Below are 24,510 nucleotides of genomic sequence, written 5' to 3' on the forward strand. Positions count from 1 at the left end.
CTAATTTAAAGAGATGGTGAATCACACACAACCACTTCACTTCCAGCCACCTTTTCCATACACATTCTTTATATCCCACACTAGTGGTCACTCATTACTTCCTCTGGGCTTTTCTAGCGTTGTTTGGTTTGGTTTTTGTTTTGTTTTTTTTCCCACCAAATTAATTCATAAATGTGTCATATCTTAAAAGTTCTCCGTAGGGCCATGCTCCTATGCCGTGCAGAAGTAACATAGCAGTTCTCCTTTCTATCTCCCAGGAAGATTATCTGTTTTTATAATCTTGCCTTGTTCCCTACACAACAAATTCATCTCTATATTTGCTATAGAAAATATCAAGATATTACAAAACCACTTAAATTATTACTACTTCAGATAACACACATTTCATCAAACTCATAATCTCTCCTTCTTCACAAATATTACGCACCATTAATGTAGATGCATACCTGTGCTGATTTGCTATTTCCACTCTTTTCCCCTCTGCCCTACACTCTCTCAGATGTAGGGACTCCCATCATCATGCAAAAAATTTCCAAAGTAAAACACTTTTTATTTATTAATTTTTCAGAATCAATTATTAATGATGAAATTGGCTATGCATGGTGTCCCTCTAGACTTCAATCTTTAAAGTTTCAGCCAAAAAACCTCCCACTGTTCCAAAGAGTAAAGTTAAAGGAAAATATATTAAACTGCCCACAGGGGTGGGAAATCTAGCAAGCTTTTCTTTGAAAAACTTTAGGATCTCTTTCAGGCTTTGCAGGAGGGACTTGAAAATGGCAATAGAACAGGAATAACCTTGAAGATGTGCTCTTTGAAGCATTCCTTGAAATTCCTTTAAACTTGGCCCATGAAATTTGTGGTATACGGACACACACACACACACTCAGAGATTTGCTCTATTTTTGGAACAAACATTGTCAGAAGTCCAGGCCACGTCGACCAGGATCCACCACAGCTTCTCTTGCACCTCCTCTAAATAGGACATCAGAAGAATTACCCTGAACTAACTAAAATGTGCCTAGGTTTCTCCTCAACACAGAATTAAATGAAAACCATAATGAGATAATTATTTCAGAATGTTTGCCTCCCTAGAAGTGTAGCTTTCCAATGACCATTTGGCATCAAGGTCCATAGGAGCACATTAGAAGGGAAGAAAGTGCTACCTCTGCTTTCTCTCCACTTTTCTAGCTACATCTGAAAGGGAAAAATTAGACTCTACTATCTGTTTTCACTGTTAGGTAGCTGTCCTCTCCCCTCCTACTTTGGCCTCTTCCTAGTTAGCAGCACAGGAAAAACTTCCATCAGATTCCAGTCTAATGCCTCTTTCTGATAAACCATGGTAAACCACTTTCAACAGGAACAAATGCTTCCTGACACCGTGCTGCACTTTCCAAAGCCAAAGACTTCAGTTGCTGCAAGGATGTCTTCATTCAGCTGATACAATGACCTAACATTATACACTCAGTCTCTATTCACCCACTGTATTTTATAACACCCCTAAGGCACAGAGTCTCCAACTACATATTCTGAATAGCCCTATTATTACCTGCTTTAGGAGTCAGAAAAGCCATGATTTAATCGCATCTCCTATGTGATGTACTCTAGGTGGCCCTGCTCTGGCAGGGGGGGTTGGACTAGATGATCTTTCGAGGTCCCTTCCAACCTCTAGGATTCTATGATTCTATGATTCTATAACAGAAAGGCACAGTGAAAGGACCACTCTCATGCAAGCAGCAGCTGCAGAGGGGTCACAAGCCTCTCTACCGTGAAATAATAAACTGCATAAGACTACATAAATAGCCATAAACTGTAAAGAGAGGAAATCCAGCCCCCAATGTGCCTCTTAAAACAAGAAGGGGGGGAGTGTGTAGAGGGGGGGCTTTGTTTAGGTTTTCCCCCCCTTTTGTTGTTTTTTTTTTAATAGAGGTTCTTGTAATCCATCTCTCATTTTCTGGTTCCTGAGTTTTCAGAATGCATCCATTTATGACATTAAGACTCATGATTTCATTTCATCTTTATTACTAAGTCCTTGGAAATTTTGAAAATAAAAGCAGAAATGCTATACTACTCCAGGCAATAACCACCTCATGTACTGCATAGATGCTCAAAATTCCTTCATGATGAAAGTCTTCTTCACTCTTTTGTTCTCCAGTGGTAATGAATAACAGTAATAATTTATTTCTTCCAGGCTAGTTCATCCCCAGATCTACTTGGCTTTGTTGAACATTGGAGCATGAAAAAGCTGCAATCACTTTCCATTTTCCTCTCTTCTAATTTCACTTGGCAAGGAATACCAACATATAACTGTGCTCTACCCATGTTGCTAACACAGGAAGCCTTAGTGGTGACTGAAATATGATGGCCTAATGCTTGCTCCACAACATTTCTACAAAATGCATTTTTCCCTCAAAATATTTTCTAGAAGCTCTGTTCATCATCATTTATAGGACTTATTTTGTTCCACACAAAAGAGAAAAACAAACTGTTCTGCAAAATGTTATACACACTGCTCTTCTGGCAAGTAGAGTATAGTTAAAATCAGAAAGTACAATAGTTATTACAGAGCTAGCAAAACCTACCCTAGACTATGGCCTAGGACTGCAAGTTCACGTTACATTCACCTTCTGAGCACCTTTTACTATTTCACCTGCCTCTACTCAGCCATGAAAAGCATCTTTCTAAGCCAACCTGCCATATATTTACTGCCTCGTCCATCAACGTATGTGTCTCCCAGGCATAGCAGTATTTGCCTATGGACAGATAATTCTCCACACGTCAAAATATTAAGAAAACACTAAACCTGTGTATGGAGAAAAAAATTAAGCAGAAAAGTATAAAACTTTCAGCCTTCCCAATAAAATACTGTAATATTAGAATTTTGAAAAGGGTTAGCCTTTTTCGAAGATCCTTCAATTAATAAAAGTAATTTCATGGGTTGGTATCAAATTCATAAAAAAAAAAAAAAAAGAAAATCTTTCCTTTGAATACCACTCAATTGAAAAACAGAAAACGAAACAATTATGTGATTTTCTCTTTTCTTCTTCCTTTCGCAACTCCCTTTGCCCACCCACCCTCACCCTCAATTTCTAGAATGATCAAGTACTCAGCTATGTAACATTTCAGGATGCTGGCATTTAAAAGCCATTATAATCTATGGATATAAAACTGCTTTGACAACTTTAATTAAATGCTTATACTACCTCTGTACTCTAAGACCCTGAATACAGGCTCCCTCCCCCCCACTGTATTGTTAAAAAAAAAACCCAAAACAAACAAACAAAACCAAAAATACACTGCCTTCATAGAGCTAAAGCTTGTTTAGCAAGAAGAGAGTCCGAATAAAGAGAAACCCCCCCTGCAATTTCACTAGTTAAGTTTGTATAAAGTATGTGACATATATAATATAACTGGTCGATGAATATCACTTCATGACCAAAAGTTATCTAGCATGACCTGATAACCCACACGTGGCTGCACTGTTTGTGAGCAATGAACCATTCTGAGTTCACAGCAATGGCACGTGTTTGGTTTTTGTAACCTACCTTTGAGTCACAGACAATTCTCAGCACTTTTTGACTATGCCCAGGATGTAAACAGGCCTGATCCTTCTACAGTCACAAAGGTACTAAATCAAAGAGCTCATATGAAAGTGACTGGATCAAATTTCAGACATTCACTACAAGCAGTGACAAATGCACTGACATATTATGACCACTTTACATTCACATATGGGACTATAATAAAAACTGAACCAGTCAAAGTGCTTGAGGTAGAGGTCATTATTTTTTTCTGCCCACTGTGCAAGGAAAAAAATTATTGTGGTCTAAAGGAAAAACTTACTTAACTAAGGAAATTTTCAGTCCCTATAACACAGAAGTAGGAGAAGATTGCAATTCCTTTGCAGAAGCGCTAGGGAAGTCACTTTCCATGGGCACTCTTTAAGAGAGATAACTGTTAGTCTCAGAAAGAAAGCCATACAGCTTCCCCTTCCCCCAATGATCTCCTTCAGATAATCCTTTAGAAAGCAATTTTTTGTTCTCCAAAGCATAAGAAAATTACAGAAGTTGTGACAGGATTCGCACACACAATGTGAGAAACGTCTCCTCAGGAATGCAGTACATGTGTTTGTGCTTAAGTGAACTTCTCCACATTATCATTAATCTTCTCCAGTGAGCCTACCCTGCTCTTAGAATTCTTGACTGTCTGTTGAAGAGCAAGTTCCATCCATTTTTCTTCAACCCATGTATTAGGTTTATACTACATTTACATTATGTCTCTACATTTAATTTGTTATTTGTTTCATTTGTAATAAATACTTCCTTTTTATATGTATAGCTAGTGAAGTTTATAATAGTTCAACATTGCTGTCAGTCATTCTAATCGTGACATTTGTTGTCTGCAGTCAGATCCCAAGGAGGGGCAGAAATGCTCTTCATTGTTATTCAGCACGTTACTGGCAAAGACTATGTCCATTGCGTGCTTTGACTCTAACTAAAATACCAAAGCCTGAGAGCTACTCTTATTGACCCCAATAAACAAACAAACAAAAAAACCCACAAAACACACCAGCATTTCAAGTTATGTGGAAGTGTGAAGGAAAATGAGGACAGGACCCTCCACCTGACCCTTGGACCTTCTTAGACTGCTCTGCAGGGGGCAGGCACCAAGTCACCTTTGCAAACCCCTGAGCAAATCCTCATTAGCATTTCAAAAAGGATTGCTGGAGAGGAAGGAGACAGAGATGGTCTGCATAGGGTCCTGCACCCAGGGAGGAATAACCCCATGCACCAGGACAGGTTAGGGGTTGACGTGCTGGAAAGCAGCTCTGAGGACAAAGGACCTGTGGCTGCTGGTGGGTGATAAGTTAGCCATGAGCCAACAATGTGCCGTCATTGGCATTTGGTTATTATGATAAAGCAGTCATTTATACAGCCGGTTTATCCAAGTCAGTGTTCTGCCTCAAGAGCCAGTATGGCACATCTTCATTTAGATATTTATTTCATCTCCCCTGCAGGTTTGCTTTTAGCCATACTAATATTTTTATGCTCCTGTTGCAGGAATTTCGTAACCCAGTTTCACAAATAGAAAATTATCATCTCAGTACTTCTTTTTTAAGTCATAAAAGAGACGAAGATGAGCTGGGAGAGACCACTAGCATGAATGTCATCTTATGAATACTGGCTGCATATTCCATCTCTCACTTTCTGAAAATTAAGAAGGTCTCCCAAGATGAATACAAATGATCCAACTTCTTACTTTCATTGCACATTATCATTATAGTTGCAAAGATTCTGACTAGCTACCTGTCTTATTAGCTCATTTATAACAAAAAGGTTTATAAAAGCAGATTGTTCTGTAAGGAATACAGCAGAAAAATCATGGGGTTTTTTTTCCCTATATCCTTTTGAAAAATTGTTGGGAATACTTAAAGGTGTACGATTTTTTACGTTTGTTTGGTTTTTTTCTCAAATCATATTGTAAAGTTCCAAAATAGCACTGTTTTGTTGCTTACTTAACTCCAACATCAACTGTAATTACAGCTGTGAGAAAACCATTTCAATATTTTGTCAGAGGATAGTCTTCTCTTTCTTGATAATGTCTTGCATCTTTGAACCGGACAAAATTAGACTCATCTAACTTTTTGATCACAACAAATTATTCATATCAAGTCTGATATGGGCCTCAGTGCACTAACGGTACCAAAAGGGTGGCCATTGCCAGGAAAATAGGTAAACTACAGACTAGGGAAAGGAAAAATGAAAAGTAATTAAGTGTACAATGATGCTCTGGGCTAAAGAAACTGAGCTGATAAAGCTTGAATTAATGTCAAGACCATTGTGCATCCTAGAGTATCTCAATGGTATTTTGGCCACCAGGATGCTTTTGCTCTTCTACTAAGAAGTACAGTAGATTTCAGTCGTTTCTAAGTTGTGTAGTTCACCAGCATGGGAACATAAGAGAGGAACTGAGACAACAAGCCAAAGGACAGTATTTCAGTAGCTGATAGCTCAGAAGGAATGAAAGCATAGCTGACAGAAACAAAATAAACAAGGCCTATACCTCTGCACTACCCTGATACTAAGGAACCTAAGAAGTTTGATTTATGGTTCTTTTTCCTTTATATTTGTCTTCAAACAAAAGTAGAATTAAAATAGCAGAAAACAACATTTTACAATGTAAAGAAACTGTCCTGAGCCATTATATTTTTCTAGTCTGAAAAACAGCTCCAGAAAAATACTACTTTGAATATTCATACCTATTTTTGAATTTCCTCACACTGCTAATAAGCAAGAGCTGCTGCATACATCTGCAAGCTAACTAACAGAGATACAGAGGACTCATTATACCACTGCCATTGAGGATGCAAAAAGACTTAAATGGTATCAGCTCCAAATACATACTACATAAGCACTTTCATAATCTGCCTTTAAAAAATGTGTAAAATACGAATTAGACATTAGAGCAGATATCTATCTTCTACATACACATAAAAGCCCAGTTCTGCATCTATTAAATACCTTAGATTTACAATGGCTTTGCTGGGATATTATAGCAATTTACGACTCAGTAACAGAAATGTGGATATTTTCTTAGCTACAGTCACAAAACTGTACACCGACATAAGTATTTGTCAAGCATTATGTCATAGCAAAATCTAGTCTTAGCTTTAAAGCAAATGATTTCATATTCTGAAATGAGAGCACACTGAATTAGTCATTTCCATTACAACTGTGAAGCAGAATTGCTTAGCAACCAAGAAAATTAATTCAGAGATTAAAATAAACACTGTGACACTGACAGAGCAACTGCTATTCTATCTCAACAACCATAAAAGACACTTAGAAAAGAAGCTAGTGTTCCCTTAATTTTTCTTAACAAAGGAAAAACAACATGATAAAATGCATCATAATGGACAAAGAACAAAACCAGTCAAAACAACTGCATAAAGCAAATGCAAATAGTTGCCCTCTTTTTATATAGTATCATTAAATTAAAAATCTAGGAAGTTTTCCTATATTCTGACAATCGTGGACAAATTGCTGTGGAGGTTCCTAACATGCTTCCCCACTTACAAACAGCAGATCTGTTTCATTGCATTCATTCCATGCAACTATTCTCTATTTTAGTATTTATTCTCTTATTACAGAATTTATGACTATGCCTGCCTGAAAAAACAATGCAGCCTTATTACCCACTACTAACCCACTACTACAAATTATTCCTCATCATATATTTGTAGGGAAGGTTTAAATTATACACGTTATCACACTGAGGTTGTATGGAAAAAAAAAAAAAAAGGTAACAGATTAAGTACATAAGGAGAACTGCAATAATTCAGTTTAGTGACTGCTACTCTTACATTGTTTGCTACATCTGGGCCACTATGTAATTCATTGTCCCTGAAGGACTAGAAAAAGCATAGTAAAATTATCCTCTAAGAAATTAAAAAAAAACCCCTGTGGTCTGTAGCAACACTGAAGTCTACCACCTTGTCAGGATATTAGATTAGAGGAATGATTAGAGATCAGAAGTTCCTGACCAGCAGCACCTTCAGACCTCTAGTAATAGACAGCCCATCTTTCCAGCTTGAAGTGTGCAAACTCAAAAAAAAAAAAAAAAAAGAAAGAAAAAAAACCAAACAAGAATTTATGGGGAAAGAACAAGTACAAGAGAAAAAAAGAGATCCCAGAGGATCCCAGAGATTCAATAACTGCAGCAACTGTATCAAACCTAGTTGATTCTACATTAAAGATAATAATAAAAATAAAATCATATGAGAAATAAATCAAGACAGGCAAGTTGGAATAACAGTGGTTATAGAAGGTAAGTCCCCAGGTGGGGACTCTTCTGTCGGGGAAAATCAGCTCTTTGGTTGTGTTTAATATTCACAAAACACACCCACATCTAGCTACAGGTACTTTCAAGTCTTGAAATCTGCATATTACAACCACATTCAAGAAAAGCAGAGGTTTCTGAACTAGATTTTAAAGTTAAGGCTGACAATAAATATGTAGTCATGTGCATGTTTTTGTCTTCTAGGAGAGATGACAGGTAATAATGGAAGGATATCTGATGGAAGCACAGGCAATACAGATGGCATGGGCATGTGCAACAGATCAAAATGAAGACAATAGCAAAAGTTGCCCATATGCAAACAAATCCAGAAAGCAAATAAAAGACCCCAAATGTCCATAACAAGTTCCCCAGTGCCTTAAATATTTAATGACTGCATCAGATGGGGTGATGGGTGAAAAATATCTTGTCTGAACCCCTAGTATAAACACAGCTGACCTGAAAGACCTACTCGTCACTAGGCTATAATTATTCCAACATTTTCACTAGTGAACAGTGTTCATAAAACTAGAATAATTTTGAAAGATAGCATCTTTGAGAAACTGTTGCTTCCGTGTGCTGTAGAACAGATGAAATAAATTTACTTTTTTTTTTCTGGACTTTATACTTCATGCTGTGGGTACGATTGTAGGATAAATGTTTACTAAACTCCTAAGATAGTCACAGTGATATACAGTTATATTTATGATTAATTTTATCTGGATGATAGAATGGTATTATAAAACTAGACGATATTCTTTCAAACTCTAACGTAGTTGATAATAGTATCTTTTTCCTTTTAATATTTTAAACAGCACAGTTAATAGGGCAAAAATCTTAGAAACAACCATTTTCTTCATTCACACTAGACACGGTCAAAGTTGAGAACCTTGTAATGATAGGAAGCCTTAAAATGGACCCTCAATTCAGAAGGATTTATCAAAGATCTACTCAACTCTGCCCCACAAAACACAGGCAACTAACACACATGCTGCTTCAACCCTGCAGTAACAGACCAAATGTCTCATCCATAGTTCATGACAAGAGGACAGCAAGAAGGATCACACCATCTTTGTGTTAGTCCTTGCACTAGCAGCAGGAATTTAATGAAATTAAACTCCCAGACAGTCTTACAAAGCAGATCATTACAGCGTTGCACAGAAAAGGTAAAAAGAAGGTCACTAATAGCCTGCCTTGGGGAAATTTCCATCTGCACAGTAAATTTGATGACTGGCTTGGCTTACGCATGTGAACAAGACACTATCAAAATATTTCAGTCCTGCTAGAAGGTCCAGTTAACTCCATCCAAGAGTTAATCCAAATTCTAGTAATTCACAGGAAAACCAGAAACAAAAACCCTTGAAAATCAAAAAAGATAAGGAGAAAAAATGGTAATTTCTTGGAAACTGCAGACAGTCACAGGAGACCTGAAAGAATATTAATCTTCTGTAATACCATGCAAAAGACAAAAAAAATCACAGCTGATAAACAAACAACATTCAACCTTCTTTCCAGTCTCAACTCAGACCCTATTAAATTTCATCATCACATCCTCTCAAAGACTTCCTGCCAAAAACCTGACAACTATTTGCAAATTACTCCATGGCATTGCTAGGTCTTAATCTTAAGACTGTGCACGTGCTTCCTTTTTGTTCATTTGAATAACTGGTATAAAATCAAAGGAATTACTTGCACTGAATGACATAATTATGTACATGAGTCTTTACAGGATCAGAGCCTTTATCATTGATTCTCCAAATTTTGAATTATCTTTATCTATAACTTTAGCAACACTATATTACCCTAAAATTAAGGACAACATATGCATTTACAAGCAGGTCCTACTAATTTCTACAACATCACTGCACAGTCTTGATGAAAGTGGTCCTTAATACTCTACTGGGACTATGAATTTTGCAGCAAAAGGGAAGTATTATGTAGCAAATATAGTAAAGACTAAACAGAATAGAAGTTTTATGGCTCAGAGGAATAGAGCTCAAGCTAATTATGAAGACTTAGAAAACAAGATATTCTTACATTTCAATCTGATTCAATCTAGTTAAGTAACATGACAATAAAATGCTTCTAAATAGCACAAGAACCACAAAGAGAATCGGCAGTTGTTGATAAGGAAATACAGCCTACTACTAAGAGGTTTCAGGGGGGAAAAGAAGAGTTATTTTATTTATAACGTTAAAAGTGCATATTGATCAGAAGTAGTGGCCAACATCTCAGTAAGAAATGAGAAGTCAGAGAAAGTCTCTGAAGACAATGATACTGCTGTAGTTAAGCATCACAACAAAAGGGAAAAACATTTTATAAATCTAACAGACTATTTCATGAGAAAGTAAATCACTGGGTTTTGTATCATTCAGCTAGAAATGTAAGTTCTATTTCTATAGAGGAGTGGTTTATTAACAAGCCATGAAAAAGACAAACCATGTTAAGTGGGAAGTATTTCACGCTAAAGCTGCTCAGTTTAAAAATCAATAATACCACATTCAATAATATAATTGAATACGTTTACAAACACCATTAGTTTGTTGTCCCTTTCTAAAGGCAATTTCAGACATTTACTTTCATTCTCAGTTATGCATACTGAGTTACTATTTACAATGACTTAGAACCAGCTATCTCCACAAGTACATATTTTTTTATTGGCATATAACTTTTACAAAAAGCACTATCCTTTGAAAGCTTATTAGTTCTTTTTGCCATATGAAGAATTCAAAGTATTATTGATTCTACCATTATCTTTATTAGTAAAAGTAAGAATCTGTTCATGTACATCTGCTCAGCTAAGGTTTTTCACAACAGCCTAATCCAACAGCCAGTTGAATCCAACAGCTGAATTTGGGCTCACTGTGCTCAGCAGCAGCTGCTGCATCCCCTTTCTTCTACTGCTGCTGCCTGACCTGCTTTGTACTGAGGTGCAGCACAGAAGTATTTGTCAGTTCTGGGTGACAGCAGAATCTTCTGCTCAGTTGTTCCCAGCTTCCTCCATTGAAAACCAAGCATATCAGATGTAAGCATCCCAGAGACCACATCCAGCCTCCAAGGTGTGCCATAAACATAGTAAAGAAATTATGCAGAAAAATGTAGCTGGAAACACAGTCTTCATTGTAGAGGTGAGGATGAGATCTCTGTGCCATCCAGGGATAAGGTTGAGTACCTGGCTTGGATAGCTTTCCTCATATACCCTCAGATATGAATCAAACACATGACACCAGAAATTCAGGATCCACTCTTGTGTGGAAATATGCAAACCAAAGCTTATAGCTATGGCCAAACGTCCTCATTTGACAGCTGCAAAGAGACACCCCAAGATCTTCCCATGATTCTTACCTAAAGGCTTTTAAATTTATTCAAAATTATGACAGCTGCTTACTATTGAAAATAGCTTAATAGAGTAAGAGAAGATGTGGCGGGAAATCAGTGGGTGGCAAGCTTTGATGAATTACATAAAGCAAGCTTAGCTGATTCACCAGTAGTAGAGGGTGCTGCTACAGTGTAGAGCCTCCCACACTGGCTACATCACCTTGCTAAGCAAGGGTATGAAGCATGAAGGGTACCAGATTCCTTCACCAGAAAAACTAGGCCAATGGGTCAACTGTGATAACTGAGGAGTCTCTGCTCTTGAGAGAAGCCACCTGGAACTCTGCATTCAGATCTGGAGCCCCCAACACAAGAAGGATATGAAGTGAGTCCAGAGAAGTGCCATAAAGATGATCAGAGGGCTGGAGCACCTCTCCTATGAAGACTGGCTGAGAGAGTTGGGGTTGTTTAGCCTGGAGAAGGGAAGGCTCTGGAGAGATATTCCAACAGCCTTCCGTGACCTGAAGAGAGTCTGCAGAAAAGCTGGAGAGGGACTGCATCTGTCAGTCTTTTAACTCTACTATTATTTTCCCCTATTTCCATATCAATTTCAGACTCTCAAATCTCTGAAGGTCTTTCAAGTTATACTGTTTATTCCTTTCTTCTTTTCATCATATTTCCTCTCTTCAACCTCTATCAGCACATCTTTTTCCCCATTGTGCCTTAAAGCTGCTTCTGTGCTTTACCTCTTCCTTCAAATTGCTCCTCAATGTTCAGTTTTACCAATATAAAATCATCCTGCTGCAGATAAAGGAGCAGGATGTGACCAGCTATGGCTTAATTAACAAGCATGCAACACTTGACATCTCATATTATGTTACCAGAAGAAATTTATAAATGCTGTGGAATTTAATTTCCATGCCTTCTAGATGCTAAAAAGCAAGTGTTTCCATTGAAAATTGAAAAGCAGAACAGCAGTCACAAAGACATGAGTTTTGGTTTGGTTTTGGTCTGGGTTTTTTTTTTGTTTGTTTGGTTTTTTAGGAAGTAAAGAAAAAAATGAAAACACACTCCTTTTGTACAAATGGGGAGATACTGCAAATATTATATTTTTATTGACCTTCATAGACACTCTGGCGCTAGCACCTTCCTGTAAAACTCATATACCAAGTCTGCAGTCACTGAAGTCTAGTTTTATAACAGAATTGCAACAGATGCACACCACTGTTAAAAGGACAGATTTTTGCTAAAATTGATATTAAACTTCTTGTGATATTTATTTGTTGTAGAGTTGCATTGCAATCAATACTGAGGGAAAAAAATGGGGAAATAAAAATGAAACATTTGTGAAACACAAAAGAATTTTTCAGAAATTGTCCAAGTGCAAATATCAGGGGTATTATAAATATAAAGAGTAATTCTTGCCCTTAGTAGGAGTTGTTAATATTTTAACAATTTTTCCCAGATGGCTGCAATATAAATTTTGGGAGGACTACTGAAGTCCTACAGGCTGATTAGCAAGAAGAAAATTAAAGTATTTTGGGGGTAGAAGAGATAAATACACTCATCTTTCTTGAGACTAAGTCCTACAGCATATGAATACAAAAATTCTCACTTCTGATAGCAAATCCCTATTTGGTGCTTATCTCTGCCCCTTAAAATTTTGATGTTCTGATCTCTCTGCAGCTGAGAAAATGACAAGACGTATTTCTCATTCCTTACATGCTGGAATTGAAGTCTTTGTAATTCTCCCCCCTTCCAAGCAAAAGATTTGTGCCAACACATCAGTGTAGGACTTGCTGGCCTGTCTTAAAAATCAGCCACACGATAAGAAATCAGCAGAATTTATGCATTTTAGTTGTGTGAATTGGCAAAAAATTCTTATGAAACAGAATTCTCAACCAAAATACTAACTAAAAATATTTTGATACAAGATAAATATTCATCTTTGCCTCTTTAACATTCTTATTTTCAGTGGCCATCAGGTGCTTCTGTGCTTCACAATTTTTATAAAACCAGTTGAACAGTGTCTCTAATCTGAAGAAAAAAAAAATGCATTTTTTTTCTTATTTTCTGCTTAATCCTCCATGTAAATGTATATTTACATAGGGAGACTTAACTGTTTAAAACTATTGTAATCGAGAAAACATTGTCATTTCTGAGGCCACAATCATGTTCTTGCATCTTGAATTTTAGTGCAGTGGCAAGCAATTCAAACAAATTAAAAATCACATTGCCAAACCTGTTTGTGTTTATCAGAATTGGTGTGCAAACTCAGTATATAAAATAAAGAGTTCTTAGATATTAGATCTATCACCCCTTCAATCCTTCCCCATAAGGAGCCCAATCACTAAGATGGATCAAATTTATTTTTGGTATATCTGTAGTACTGTTTTCTCATTAGTAAATGCTTCTTTTTTTTTTTGGGGGGGGGGGGAGGAGGGGCAATCAGACCCCCAAAACACCCCTTTTCCCCTAAAGTGAGCCTTTACTTTCACAAAATATAGAAAAAGCTTTCTATAAATTAATATTGCTCACTTGATACAGTATTTTTTCAAGAATTAGAAAAAAGTAATCATCTTAGATCCATTCAAAACTTTTTTCTAAGCATTTATATTTCTTACTTATGGAATATTTTCTTTCTAAAATACCTTATTTAAGAAATTGACATACTAGTGTCAAAATTACCATGAAGACAAATTCTCACACATTGAGTTGCAGATTCCATATGCCTCATGGCAGTTGGAATACTTATTCCCTTGTAAGAAAATATATAAAAGTATAATTAGGTACAATTAATGCTGGAATTTCATGCCTATGACTAGAGCTATGTTAAGCCTGTAAGAAATACAATGTTTTCTACTTTTAACAGACATTTCAATGCTAAAGATTAAATAAGGAAGCAAGACTAAATTTCTTTACATCTCTATCTGTGAATAAAATCCTATTATATTGAATCATTACATATATTCAAATTACAGCTCTGTAACTCAGTGTTCCTGATGTAAGAATACTAAATAAGGTAGGCTGTAGTTGCTACATAAAAGAAAGTCTTCCAATGTTAGAACAACTAACTTCAAATTCATGTAGAATGTTATTGAATTTTTCTTTACCAAACCTGACTGATTAACTACTAAGGAGTATTAAGCAGGAAACACAGTGAGATACTTTTCCTGATGCTACAATTTATCTCCAAACTTAACGTTGATTAAGAAAAAAAATAATTTACTGTGTTAGTTATTTTGTGATTGTCCAGTGAGTATTTTATCTGGCACTCTTACTAGACATACAGAAACACTTTTAACAACAGGAAACTATAAACATGATGAAAGTTAAGACCATTCTACTCTGAAGGAGCTTGTAAAAATCTAATCAGAACACAAGCTTGAGAACTAAGAGTACAACTGAAAATATATTCCCAAAGGAAATAAAGATTAACCTCCATCCACCAACTCTTATTTAAGAATCAAGCAGTGCACATCCAGTTTTTTCTTAAGGAAAATCAGTCAGCAAATGTCTGCTTCTTCCTACCTATAAAGACAAATTTCAAAACTGTTTCAAAATTACTCAGAAAACTGATGATACTCCGGGGCTCTGCAAGACTAGACAGAGTACTAACAACATAAGTCATCTAACTGGAGATACATGGCTCTCCCATGTACCAGGGCATGTACATTACATGGTTTTACTTAGAAGTGTAGCCAGCTAACAAAATCAATCAACCAGCAAAAATCAACCAGTAAAACCAAACTCAACCAGTAAAAATACTGGTTGGATCATTGTTATTTTAACCAGCTTTCTAACAGTCAAATGAAAAACTGGACAACTGTTCTCCTTTGCAAGCAGCATTATGACCTACTTTCTAATGCAAAAAAACAAAAAAAAAAACAAAAAAAAAAAAACAAAAAAAAAAAACCAAAAAACAAAACATTTATCTTGTCTATATTAATTCAGAGTCTGCCATTTTCCAAAAAGTGTTGAAGCAAGAGGAAGCAATTCAGCCTCTCGTGGCTGAAGCAGCAGAGAGTGTATATACATATACATATTACTGATAGCATCCTAAAATCCTGATGACTTTCTTCTAAAACTTGTCTTCAAGCTCTGCTTTACTGGCATGCTGTGGAACACACAAAAAAACGCTGATAATAGATTACAGATACTTATATGACTAATGTGTACCAAATAAATAATTTTTAGTATTCAACCATTTCTCATTGCAATAATAGTTTGGTTTTTTTCTGTCCTACTATTGAACCCTTAGTTTAATGTTAGTGAGGTATACTAAAGAAAAGAGAGCTTAAGTAAAATTAACTCTTTATCACATCTGCTGCTGTACAAACACAGATGCTCCATCCATTCTAAGAGTTTATTTTATACAGGGATTGAACTACAAAATGAATTTATGGATGAGCCATAAAAAAGGCACCTATATCTTCCATTTAGTGCAAGTGGTATAAGTGCTATAAGTACGTCTTGCTGTGCTACAGTGGGGTATTTTTATGAAATAGGCATGGGATAAGAATAAATCTTAACTCTACTATGTCAAGTCCCACATAATGCAAAAAATTACAGTGCCTGGCCTCTGAACTGTTGTGTCCTGGGATAAATGACTGGAGCTGGGGACATCATTGCTATGTCAGTGCTTTCATGGGGGAAAGATTTGTTCTGCAGGAACTGGACTGATATTTTTCAACACAGCAAAGCTAACAGTTTGACGTCATTGTCTTTCAAACACTGGCAGTTAAGACCTGTCACTGACACATGAAGATTTATGCATGAGCTTTTCAAAATTATCACGCATCCCTAAAGACATCAATGAACCTTTTGCTTCTAAATGGAGCTGGTCTTTTTTGAAAATAAACCAGTCAAATAAATTACAGGCTTTAGTTATCCTGGGTTTTTCAGACAGCAAATTTGTAGTTAAAGCTTTTAGTATGTTACAGTTCTAGGCATGTAGCATAATGTCAGCATTATGGAAATTTTGAACAAGTTGATATTTTTGAGATGTTATGGCTTTTTTCTTTGTCAGAATATATTTTAGTGTTCACGTGTAACTGGCATTTCAGCCAGATTTCTACACACTTTTCAGTTCTTAGACAGCTACAAACAGCTGCCTAGCTAATACTTCCAAGCCAGTCTTCTCCACCTGTACTGGCTTGCAAGTGAAGGAAATGTGGGATCAAAGAAAAAAGGGAGCAGAAGAGAGGGGGTGGGGGAGTGGAGGCAGGGGTAACCAAGTCTTCTAATACTTTAAAACAGAAAATTAATTAATATAATTCATTTTTTAAAAAATTTTTACAACTTTACACGTGACAGCTGTAACAACATCAATACCTCAATTTACCATATTAAGGGTACTGATGTCCAGAAAAAAACAGTTTCCAAAGCCAATAGAATGAAAATACTGAGAAGCTGGGGGTGAGGAGAGAAGGGGGCAAGGGGTGGTTGCAAAGATAATCATGCCTGTTTTCCAGTCTTTTAATCTGAACTGTACATTTCCTAGTGTTTCACTATTCACAGAAAACAGATGTAATATGTATATTCCCTGCTGACAATTTTCCAAAATACAGCCATAATCAAATCATAAAATATTAAACACTAGGATGTATAGAGATGGTGTAAGGCAAAGGGTTATTATTTGGAACCACTGTGGTAAGAATTATGTTTGCACTTATGGATATCTTACTGAATAAAATTCTCTAAAAGAACAAGACTTTGAAATCTGCAAGCCTTTTACTAGAGAGATCTTTATCGTATGCATTAAATGCATCAGTCTGAAACTATTCATTTCCATCATGGCTGCTAGGAAGACGTAATGCTGTTCACAGCACATGCTTCGAACCTCCCACTGAAGAGGACAGAAGTTGATGAGCAGTGCCAATTTATACTCCCATTGATTTTTCAGAAAGCAGAGGAGAAAGAAAGGAACAAACAGTTCCACTCAAGATGGCAGGAGGATGAAAATTAGAATGTAGAAATTACAGTTAAATTTTCTGAGATGCCACGTTTAGAAAAACTAGTTCAGATGACATCAGTTAAACACATAGTAGATAGATCATGCTAAATGAAAAAAAGGAGAGAGAGAGAAAAAACAAAAAAACCCCAAACAAACAAACACCCAAAAACCCCACAAGAACCACCACAGGAACTATGGAACTATGAAAGAGAACTATCACATCATAGTAATGTCAGTCAATATTTTTCACCTGCACAGGGAAAAAGACTTAAAGTGATCCATGATTTCATAACCATCTCTGTATTTCACTATAATTCCAGCACCTGCATTCAAGCACCTCTAAAAAATTCAAAGATGAAAATATTTTTTAATTTCCTCCCAAGATGTAAATTTGCTTCAAACTCTGAATACATTTTTAAAGCTGTGATCATCAGAACTGGGATACCACAGGCTGACATGAGAGGTTCACAGGTATGGTCACAGCAACTAAGCAGCAACTCTTCCCACACCAACAAGGAAAAATACATGCAATTTGTGAGGTCTTAGCATTCTCCTGTCACTGTCTCTGATGACAGCTGCGTACCTCTAAAGGAAGAAAGGCTGAACACATGGTATGGTAAATAGGGGGTGGAGGGTAAGTAGTGTTAGCTGTTGTAATCACACTATTAATCACACCATTTTGAGTGGCTATTGGTCATTCAACTGCTTATTATATGAACAATGAAGACACATTTTATCAATACCAGCATGGCCTTTTAATATGCAAAATTATTCACTTTTTTCTTTGATTTTTTTTTTCTATCTAATAAAAATGTAAGGTTTTTTAATTTCCCGGTGTTTCTTCAGGCAACATTATTCAGTAACTACGCAGTATTTTGATTCAGTGGTCAAACAGTTAAATTCAGTTGTTTTGAGATGGAAAAAAATTCACACTAAAAAATTATGTCTTCAATTTCTAAATGTAAAGCACAATAAGAAATTTGACTCACATTAGCAAATAATAAAATTCAATAGAAGAAACTGCTGAAATCACCAACCAAATACTGATCTATGTATCTATAAATATAAGTATGCATACACACAGAGGGGGCACATACATCCTCCTTTATTCTTCTCATGATTATCTACTGTGCATCTAGATCAAGCCAAGAGCATAAACAATTCAAAGCTGCATTCTGTCTAAATGGGTCACTTATAATGAGAAAGCATGACATTTACGTGTAGAAAGCAGATTGATCAAGGAGCTGAAAAACAGAATATGTCATCGTTGCAGAAAAATATGCTTTTACAGGCAATTTACGTTAAAATGATTTGCCAAGTTCCTCAAAAATGGAAGTGAATCCAAACTAAATACAAAATTTAAACTATACATGGTTTACTGTGGTAAATACTCACTAGGATTACCCTTTGTGCTTGCAGTAAAAAAAATGAAAGAAACCTTGGTTCCTTTCAGCACTGTCGCTTGTATAGAAAACACCTAAGTGAAAAGACTAAAATCACCCTATTTCTCAGAGATTCACAAATAACTAACAATCTGCAATAATTTGCAATTGCACATCTGAGTGCTAATATATCCCATCGTGTTCAGTCATTTCCAATTTGACCAGAAACAGAAAGGCTTTCAACATGCTGCGTATGTCTTGTTAAAGCAATCTCAGCTGCAACATGTAAAATGAATTCCAGCAAAATGCAAATCTGTAGAAAACAAACGTTAGGACTATAGCAAGGCTTCTTCAACATATTATAAAACAAAAGGGAGAAAAGGGCATAGGGAAGTTTTAATGCTGCCTAAATATATACAGAATATACCCCATGTTTTTGTTTATTCTCAGCACGCATTCAAGGTGCAAGTATTGGTTACATTGTTAGATATCCAACTGCAACTGGCTCCAAATATTGTGTGAGTAGCTCTCTCATAGTTCACACCAGACTCCCTTGACCCAGCCAGACAAGCGTGAAAACGTGAAATAAATGAAGGTTAACAAAGACTGGTCTGGGAAGCAGGCTGCATTAAATGCTTGCAATATTATTAGCACAGAAGCATAATACCCTATTTAGATTCTTTTAGTACTAGATATCAAATGATAGTCAGTATATTAATGCTAGGTGCTATTGCAGAGATGCAAATGAAATAAATGATACGAAACAACAAAAAAAATCTCTTTCCATCTGCCACATACAGCTATACAACAACCTTACAGCATGCTGCTAAAGCAAATAAGGAACTGCAAAATAATCTCCTTGCAAAGAGAAAGCAATATTATTACAATACCTTTCTGTGTTTGTCCCTCTTCCATATTCTCTTCCATGGCTACCTTTCTTCACTAGAAACAGCTACAGAGAATTAATCAAAAGCTTCAGTCAGATGTAGGAAAAAGTGTGGATTTTTTTTTCCCTGGGAAGCTCCAACAGCAGAGGCTTAGGCAAGTCCTCAGAGCTTAGCTAAGGCTCCCTCACTCTCCTTGTTTGCTTGGAGACAGGCTGTCAAGTGTAATTTCATTCAAATTACTCTTCCGTGAAGATTATCAATTTTTCTTCTCAAAGCTGCCCATTGTGTACCACTGTAAGCAGGTATTCAAATGAACAGCCTGTGAATTTTGGGGGGAAATTTGGTCCGAGCCCTTATGGCAAAGACACTGCTTCATAAGCCTCACTTTGCATATAAAATGGAGAAAAGAAATTGAGGTTTGTATTGAAATCTGTGCTTTAAATTGGAAACAGGCTATACTGAAAACAGATGGAGGGGTGTCCTCCTAACAGGAAGCAGACCACCAACCCATAATTCCCCCTATTTGCTACTGAAGTGGGAAAGCCCAGATGCCTGTGGGTTCTTTATGCTGTATTACTTGTCTTGCTCTCGCTCCCTCCCCCTCTCCCCCTCCTCATGTATCAGCACATTTAAGAATAATATGACTCTTCAATTCCCTCCTTCTCATATATATGTATCACCTGCAATTAACAAAAAATATACACTATTACCTTTAGGATATTCTAGAAAACATCTATATAAACCATTTTGTATGCAACTGTATGTTTATAAAAAGACAAAAGCACAATCTAAAACACTACATGAATCGTTGCAAATTATATGTAACCTACCCATTTTCAGTGTCACAGTAAACAGGAATTTAGGAGCAGTTCAGAGATTTAAAACAGTACATGCATCAATTCTTTTCCTGATTGCTAATATCCAAATTTAGCTGTACACTTCAAAACCCCATTAAAAAACCCTGGAGCTTCTTAAAATGGTGAAGCACCACATGTGGTTATATATGTAAGGAAGCATGTACAAACATGTATTATTATGAATTTACTCAGGAAAAGCACAGGTTAAATACACTGTGAGGGCACCTTCTCATTTGGGGAGCTCTGCAGTCTGATTTGGAATGCAAATTGGACGCTGCAGTCTAGCAATAAATTAGCATTTTTGTACCTTAGTCTACAGAGTAATGTAACATCATTTTAAGACTTTCATTATTTCACAAAAGTGAGGTTAGAACACAAGTCCAATTTTTCTTTACAGTTTTCACTTCTCATCCTTCTGGGGAAAAAAAGTGACTAAAACGTAACCCAAAATAAAACCTACTATGGCTGAAAAGACTTATTTACATATAAATGCTAAATAGCTATCAAAACAGATTGACCTAGTGCTGCTTTCTGAGGCACAAAAAACCCCCCAATGCCTAGTTAGTTGGTTTTGTTTGTTTTGTTGGATTGGTTTTTTGTTTTTATTTTTTGTTTGGTTTTTTTTTTTTTTGCTTTGCTGTGGGATTTTTTTATACTGTATATAAATCTCTTCAAAACTGATTCATATAAGAATAATTTTTATCTGTATAACTATATATATAAAGAAAATAAACCCGATTGAATATTTAGCTATCGAGTGCATTTCCTTCCCCTTTCTTCCTTTTTAATTCACCTTTTTAGTGCTCTGGTTTTTAGAATAATTGAAGAACAATGATCAATTGTTTTAGTCCTCAAAACTAATTGATCATTTTAAAATCATAAAATTCAGGCTTCTTTAATGTGCCGTGACATCATAGTATCCAAGTGTCTTCCCTTTTTTCTAGGAATTATTCCTTCAGTCAGATTTTTGTAAAAAGGAATATTTCCTTTAAAACAGAAGATCTGTATAGGTCTCCACTGCTATACTTTCTTTTCAAAGTGTTTTCTTTAATAAGCATTAATAAGCCTTTGTATTTTTAAAAAAGTGTCTGGCGAGTATGCTACATAGTGTGGCAATTGCTTCTAAGCTTGCCTTCTTGATAGCACCAAAACTTGAGATAACCTCTTCAACAGTGATGTTTGCAACAAAGGATGTATGGATTGCCTATGGAAAGAAATGACCTTGTTTGCTGAAACAATCAGACAAACTTAATTTCAAGTATATAAAGCATTCCATTGAAAATTTGAAAAAAGGCTGGGAGAAGATAACATGAAGATAGCACATGAGTGACATAGAAAAGGTGAATAAGAAAGGACGTGTTCCTCCAAGGGAGAACTGCAAAAAGGGGGAGCGGTAGCAAAGAAAGTAGGCTCAGAAGAAAACAAAGGCATAGTACACAACTTATAGTTAACCTGTGGAACTTCTGGCAGCCAGGTGTTGTAAAAGGGAAAAAAATGCAAGAATAAGAACCTTAATCACAAAGATTCATAGATATGAAGATGCACCTCTGGATCAGGTGATCCCTGACCTGTAGCCTATTGGAGAACAGAGGAACATTTTTGTGTGGAATGTTTTATCATTTTCTTATACAACTCCCATGTCAGTCGCTCTTGGACACAAACATGTGAGATGTTGGCCTGAGTCAATCTGATTTAGTAACCACTAAAGTTAACCACACGCGTTAGTTTTAATAACAGGCTTTTTAACTTCCTAAAAAGCCTACACTCGTATGTCAGAGGTTGAGATGAAGTTATGGCAACTGGTGAAGAAAAGTATAGCATTGTCAGACAATTACTTTGAGCTTCCAACCCACCTCTTGCAATTACCTGTTTTATGTGAAGATATTATTGTCATAAAGGTACTAAGAGGTCCTCCTGTAAAACATTAATTCCTCCAAACTACACAAGTGTCAAACCTCCTTCTTGATTAGTTTCAGGTGCTACTAACTGGATATGAATTCACAGCTTATGCCTGTGTGAGAGATATAACAGGAAAGAGATTTTACTTCATCTTCCTTCATATTTAGCTGCATTTTAACATACTAATGCTGAAACAGAATCTGTCTCCTAGATGTTTCATTTAAAACTTCTCCAAGGACCTTTCAAGATGAAATTATGGTGTTAATTCTAAAATCAATCAAGAGAAAAGCTTGTAAGTGTTAAATAGTAACAAACCATACCATAAAATGCCAACTTCATGTGATTTTCTAAGCAGCAACCATAGACGTTTTATTTCTTCAGCATACTGTGGAACATGTTTACCACCAGTGAAACACAAGCTACTTTAAAAGAGATACTCAGGAACTACCCAAGATGCTAAGTTTCTCCTTCTGGCACAGAAGAAAACCATTTCAATAGGAACAACATATGACTGTCTAAAATTCCCTCTTAACGCGACACAAGGTTGTTGATGCAAGTGATCACTGGACAAAACACGACAATTGTGAATGGCAAGGCAACACAGAACATCTAACTGTCTAATGAGACTAAATAAACAGTTAATCAAGAGAATAATTGGAAACCGATGACATTAACAGATCCCTTGGTATCCATTATGATATTACGATATGTAGTAGAGCACTTACATCTTTAAACAGCATGACAAGACACCTGACTTTTACTCACAGATTTGTATGATCTTTGAAAGAGTTTACCACTCTATCCTTCAATCCTATTGATTTTCAGCTATGTAATAATGATAATGTTGTGGTGCAATGATGTCTTGATCAAGACATGAGAACCATCATTTAAAAGCACAATGTTTTGTGGCTAATACTACTATCTCAATAACTAAGCAAGAAAAATCAAAAGCTAGCTCAAATTACTTAAGCTACACTGCAATACTTTCTCTAGGGCTGCATGAGTAATTTGTGATGGATATGGAGAGTGAAGCAATATCCTTTCTTTGTGTTTTAGGGGAATCCACTTTGGCCCAATGCCAGCGATGTCCAAAGGACTGACTGCCTTTTGAGATTGAAGGCATAAGGTACGCTCCTGGAAAGCATGTTATGGTTTCCTTACATGAAAAACATTTATGTTCTGAGAGAATATTTTTTGATACAAATCAAAATATAGCAAGTGGGCAAAACTAGGACATTTATTTTAAAAGCTCACTGCTGAACTCACCAAAACAGTAATGCAGATGTACATGTAGTAACTACTTCTGTGAAATATTCGCAGAAAAAATAAAATTGGATTATCTTGATCTTTAGTGTATACAACTAATAGTTATACTTTGTATTCAGAATAGAAATATAAATGTAACACAATGGCACAAGACATTTCATCTTTGGAATATCCCAACAGAGTGAGGTAAGATGAAGCACTGAGAAGCGTCAGGACTTCCAAAAGGTGTCTAATAGATGATTCTAGAATGTGTATTTCTTATTTACAGCTTGGCAATATACTTATCAAAGTAAACAAACAGCACATGCTCCACCAGAGTTTAATTCATGTCAGACACGTACACAAGTATTCAGGGAAAGGAGAAATCCTTGATGACATGAACAATTATCAGTGTTAGTTGGGAAATGGAATGTTAAGAGAAGAAGGAAGGAAGCTGACAGTAAAATATAACATTGGTACAATATTATTGCTCATTCCTATGAGAGAAGTGTGTGTAGTTCTACTAATTGCCCAAAAATATTTTTCTGAGGAAATCGCATTCTTCTAGAAGACCAAAATACCAAATTGAAACAGGCAGCTATTAAAGAAATAGCAGGATGGTCATATAACAAAGACATTTTAGAACATGACTTTACCTTGTGCTAGTTAATCTTTGACAACTTAAAAGAAATGTCTGTATTCTGATAATATCAATTTTTTTTTTTGCTAAGCAGAGAAAAAAAAAAAAAAAAGACGTTATATACAAACACAAAATACTAAAAAAGAGGTTTCAGGGGTTATTACAATCCTATTTGCGCTCAAGTCTGGATGTTGTATTTTACAGAAGTAAATGGACACTCTTTTTAAACAGCCTTAATTTCTATTTTTTCTACATCCTTCTATATTATAGCACTTATAGCAACAAGGATTTCATTAAAGAGGAGAGAGTGGATATCTTTTACATATAGGCTCATTATGTTCCATATTAATAGACACTACCTGCACCATTAACATATTAAAAAAATTAACCCCTTTGTTAAAGACTCATCTGCTTAAAAAAAAGTCTTGAGAAAATATTTTACTACTGCATATGGTACCCAGCCTTAAAACACCACAGTACTCATATATATATTTTA

General features: G+C 36.0%; 1 protein-coding gene across 2 annotated transcripts in view; it reads right to left on the bottom strand.

The window, feature by feature from the left end:
* The window catches only part of GPM6A (glycoprotein M6A), a 156,242-nt gene that overhangs the window by 86,964 nt on the left and 44,768 nt on the right, over window positions 1-24,510 (bottom strand). Inside the window, exon 1 of one of the 2 annotated variants that reach the window (XM_071743219.1) lies at window positions 19,377-19,981. The exons of the other annotated variant lie outside the window; for it this stretch is intronic. Within the exon in view, the coding sequence (XP_071599320.1) occupies window positions 19,377-19,413 (37 nt within the window). The 5' untranslated portion in view covers window positions 19,414-19,981. Of the gene's footprint in view, window positions 1-19,376; window positions 19,982-24,510 lie in introns of those variants that run through there. 2 annotated transcript variants of the gene reach the window in all.

Source organism: Heliangelus exortis, chromosome 4, assembly GCF_036169615.1.
Source record: "Heliangelus exortis chromosome 4, bHelExo1.hap1, whole genome shotgun sequence".
Taxonomy (NCBI): Eukaryota; Metazoa; Chordata; class Aves; order Apodiformes; family Trochilidae; genus Heliangelus; species Heliangelus exortis.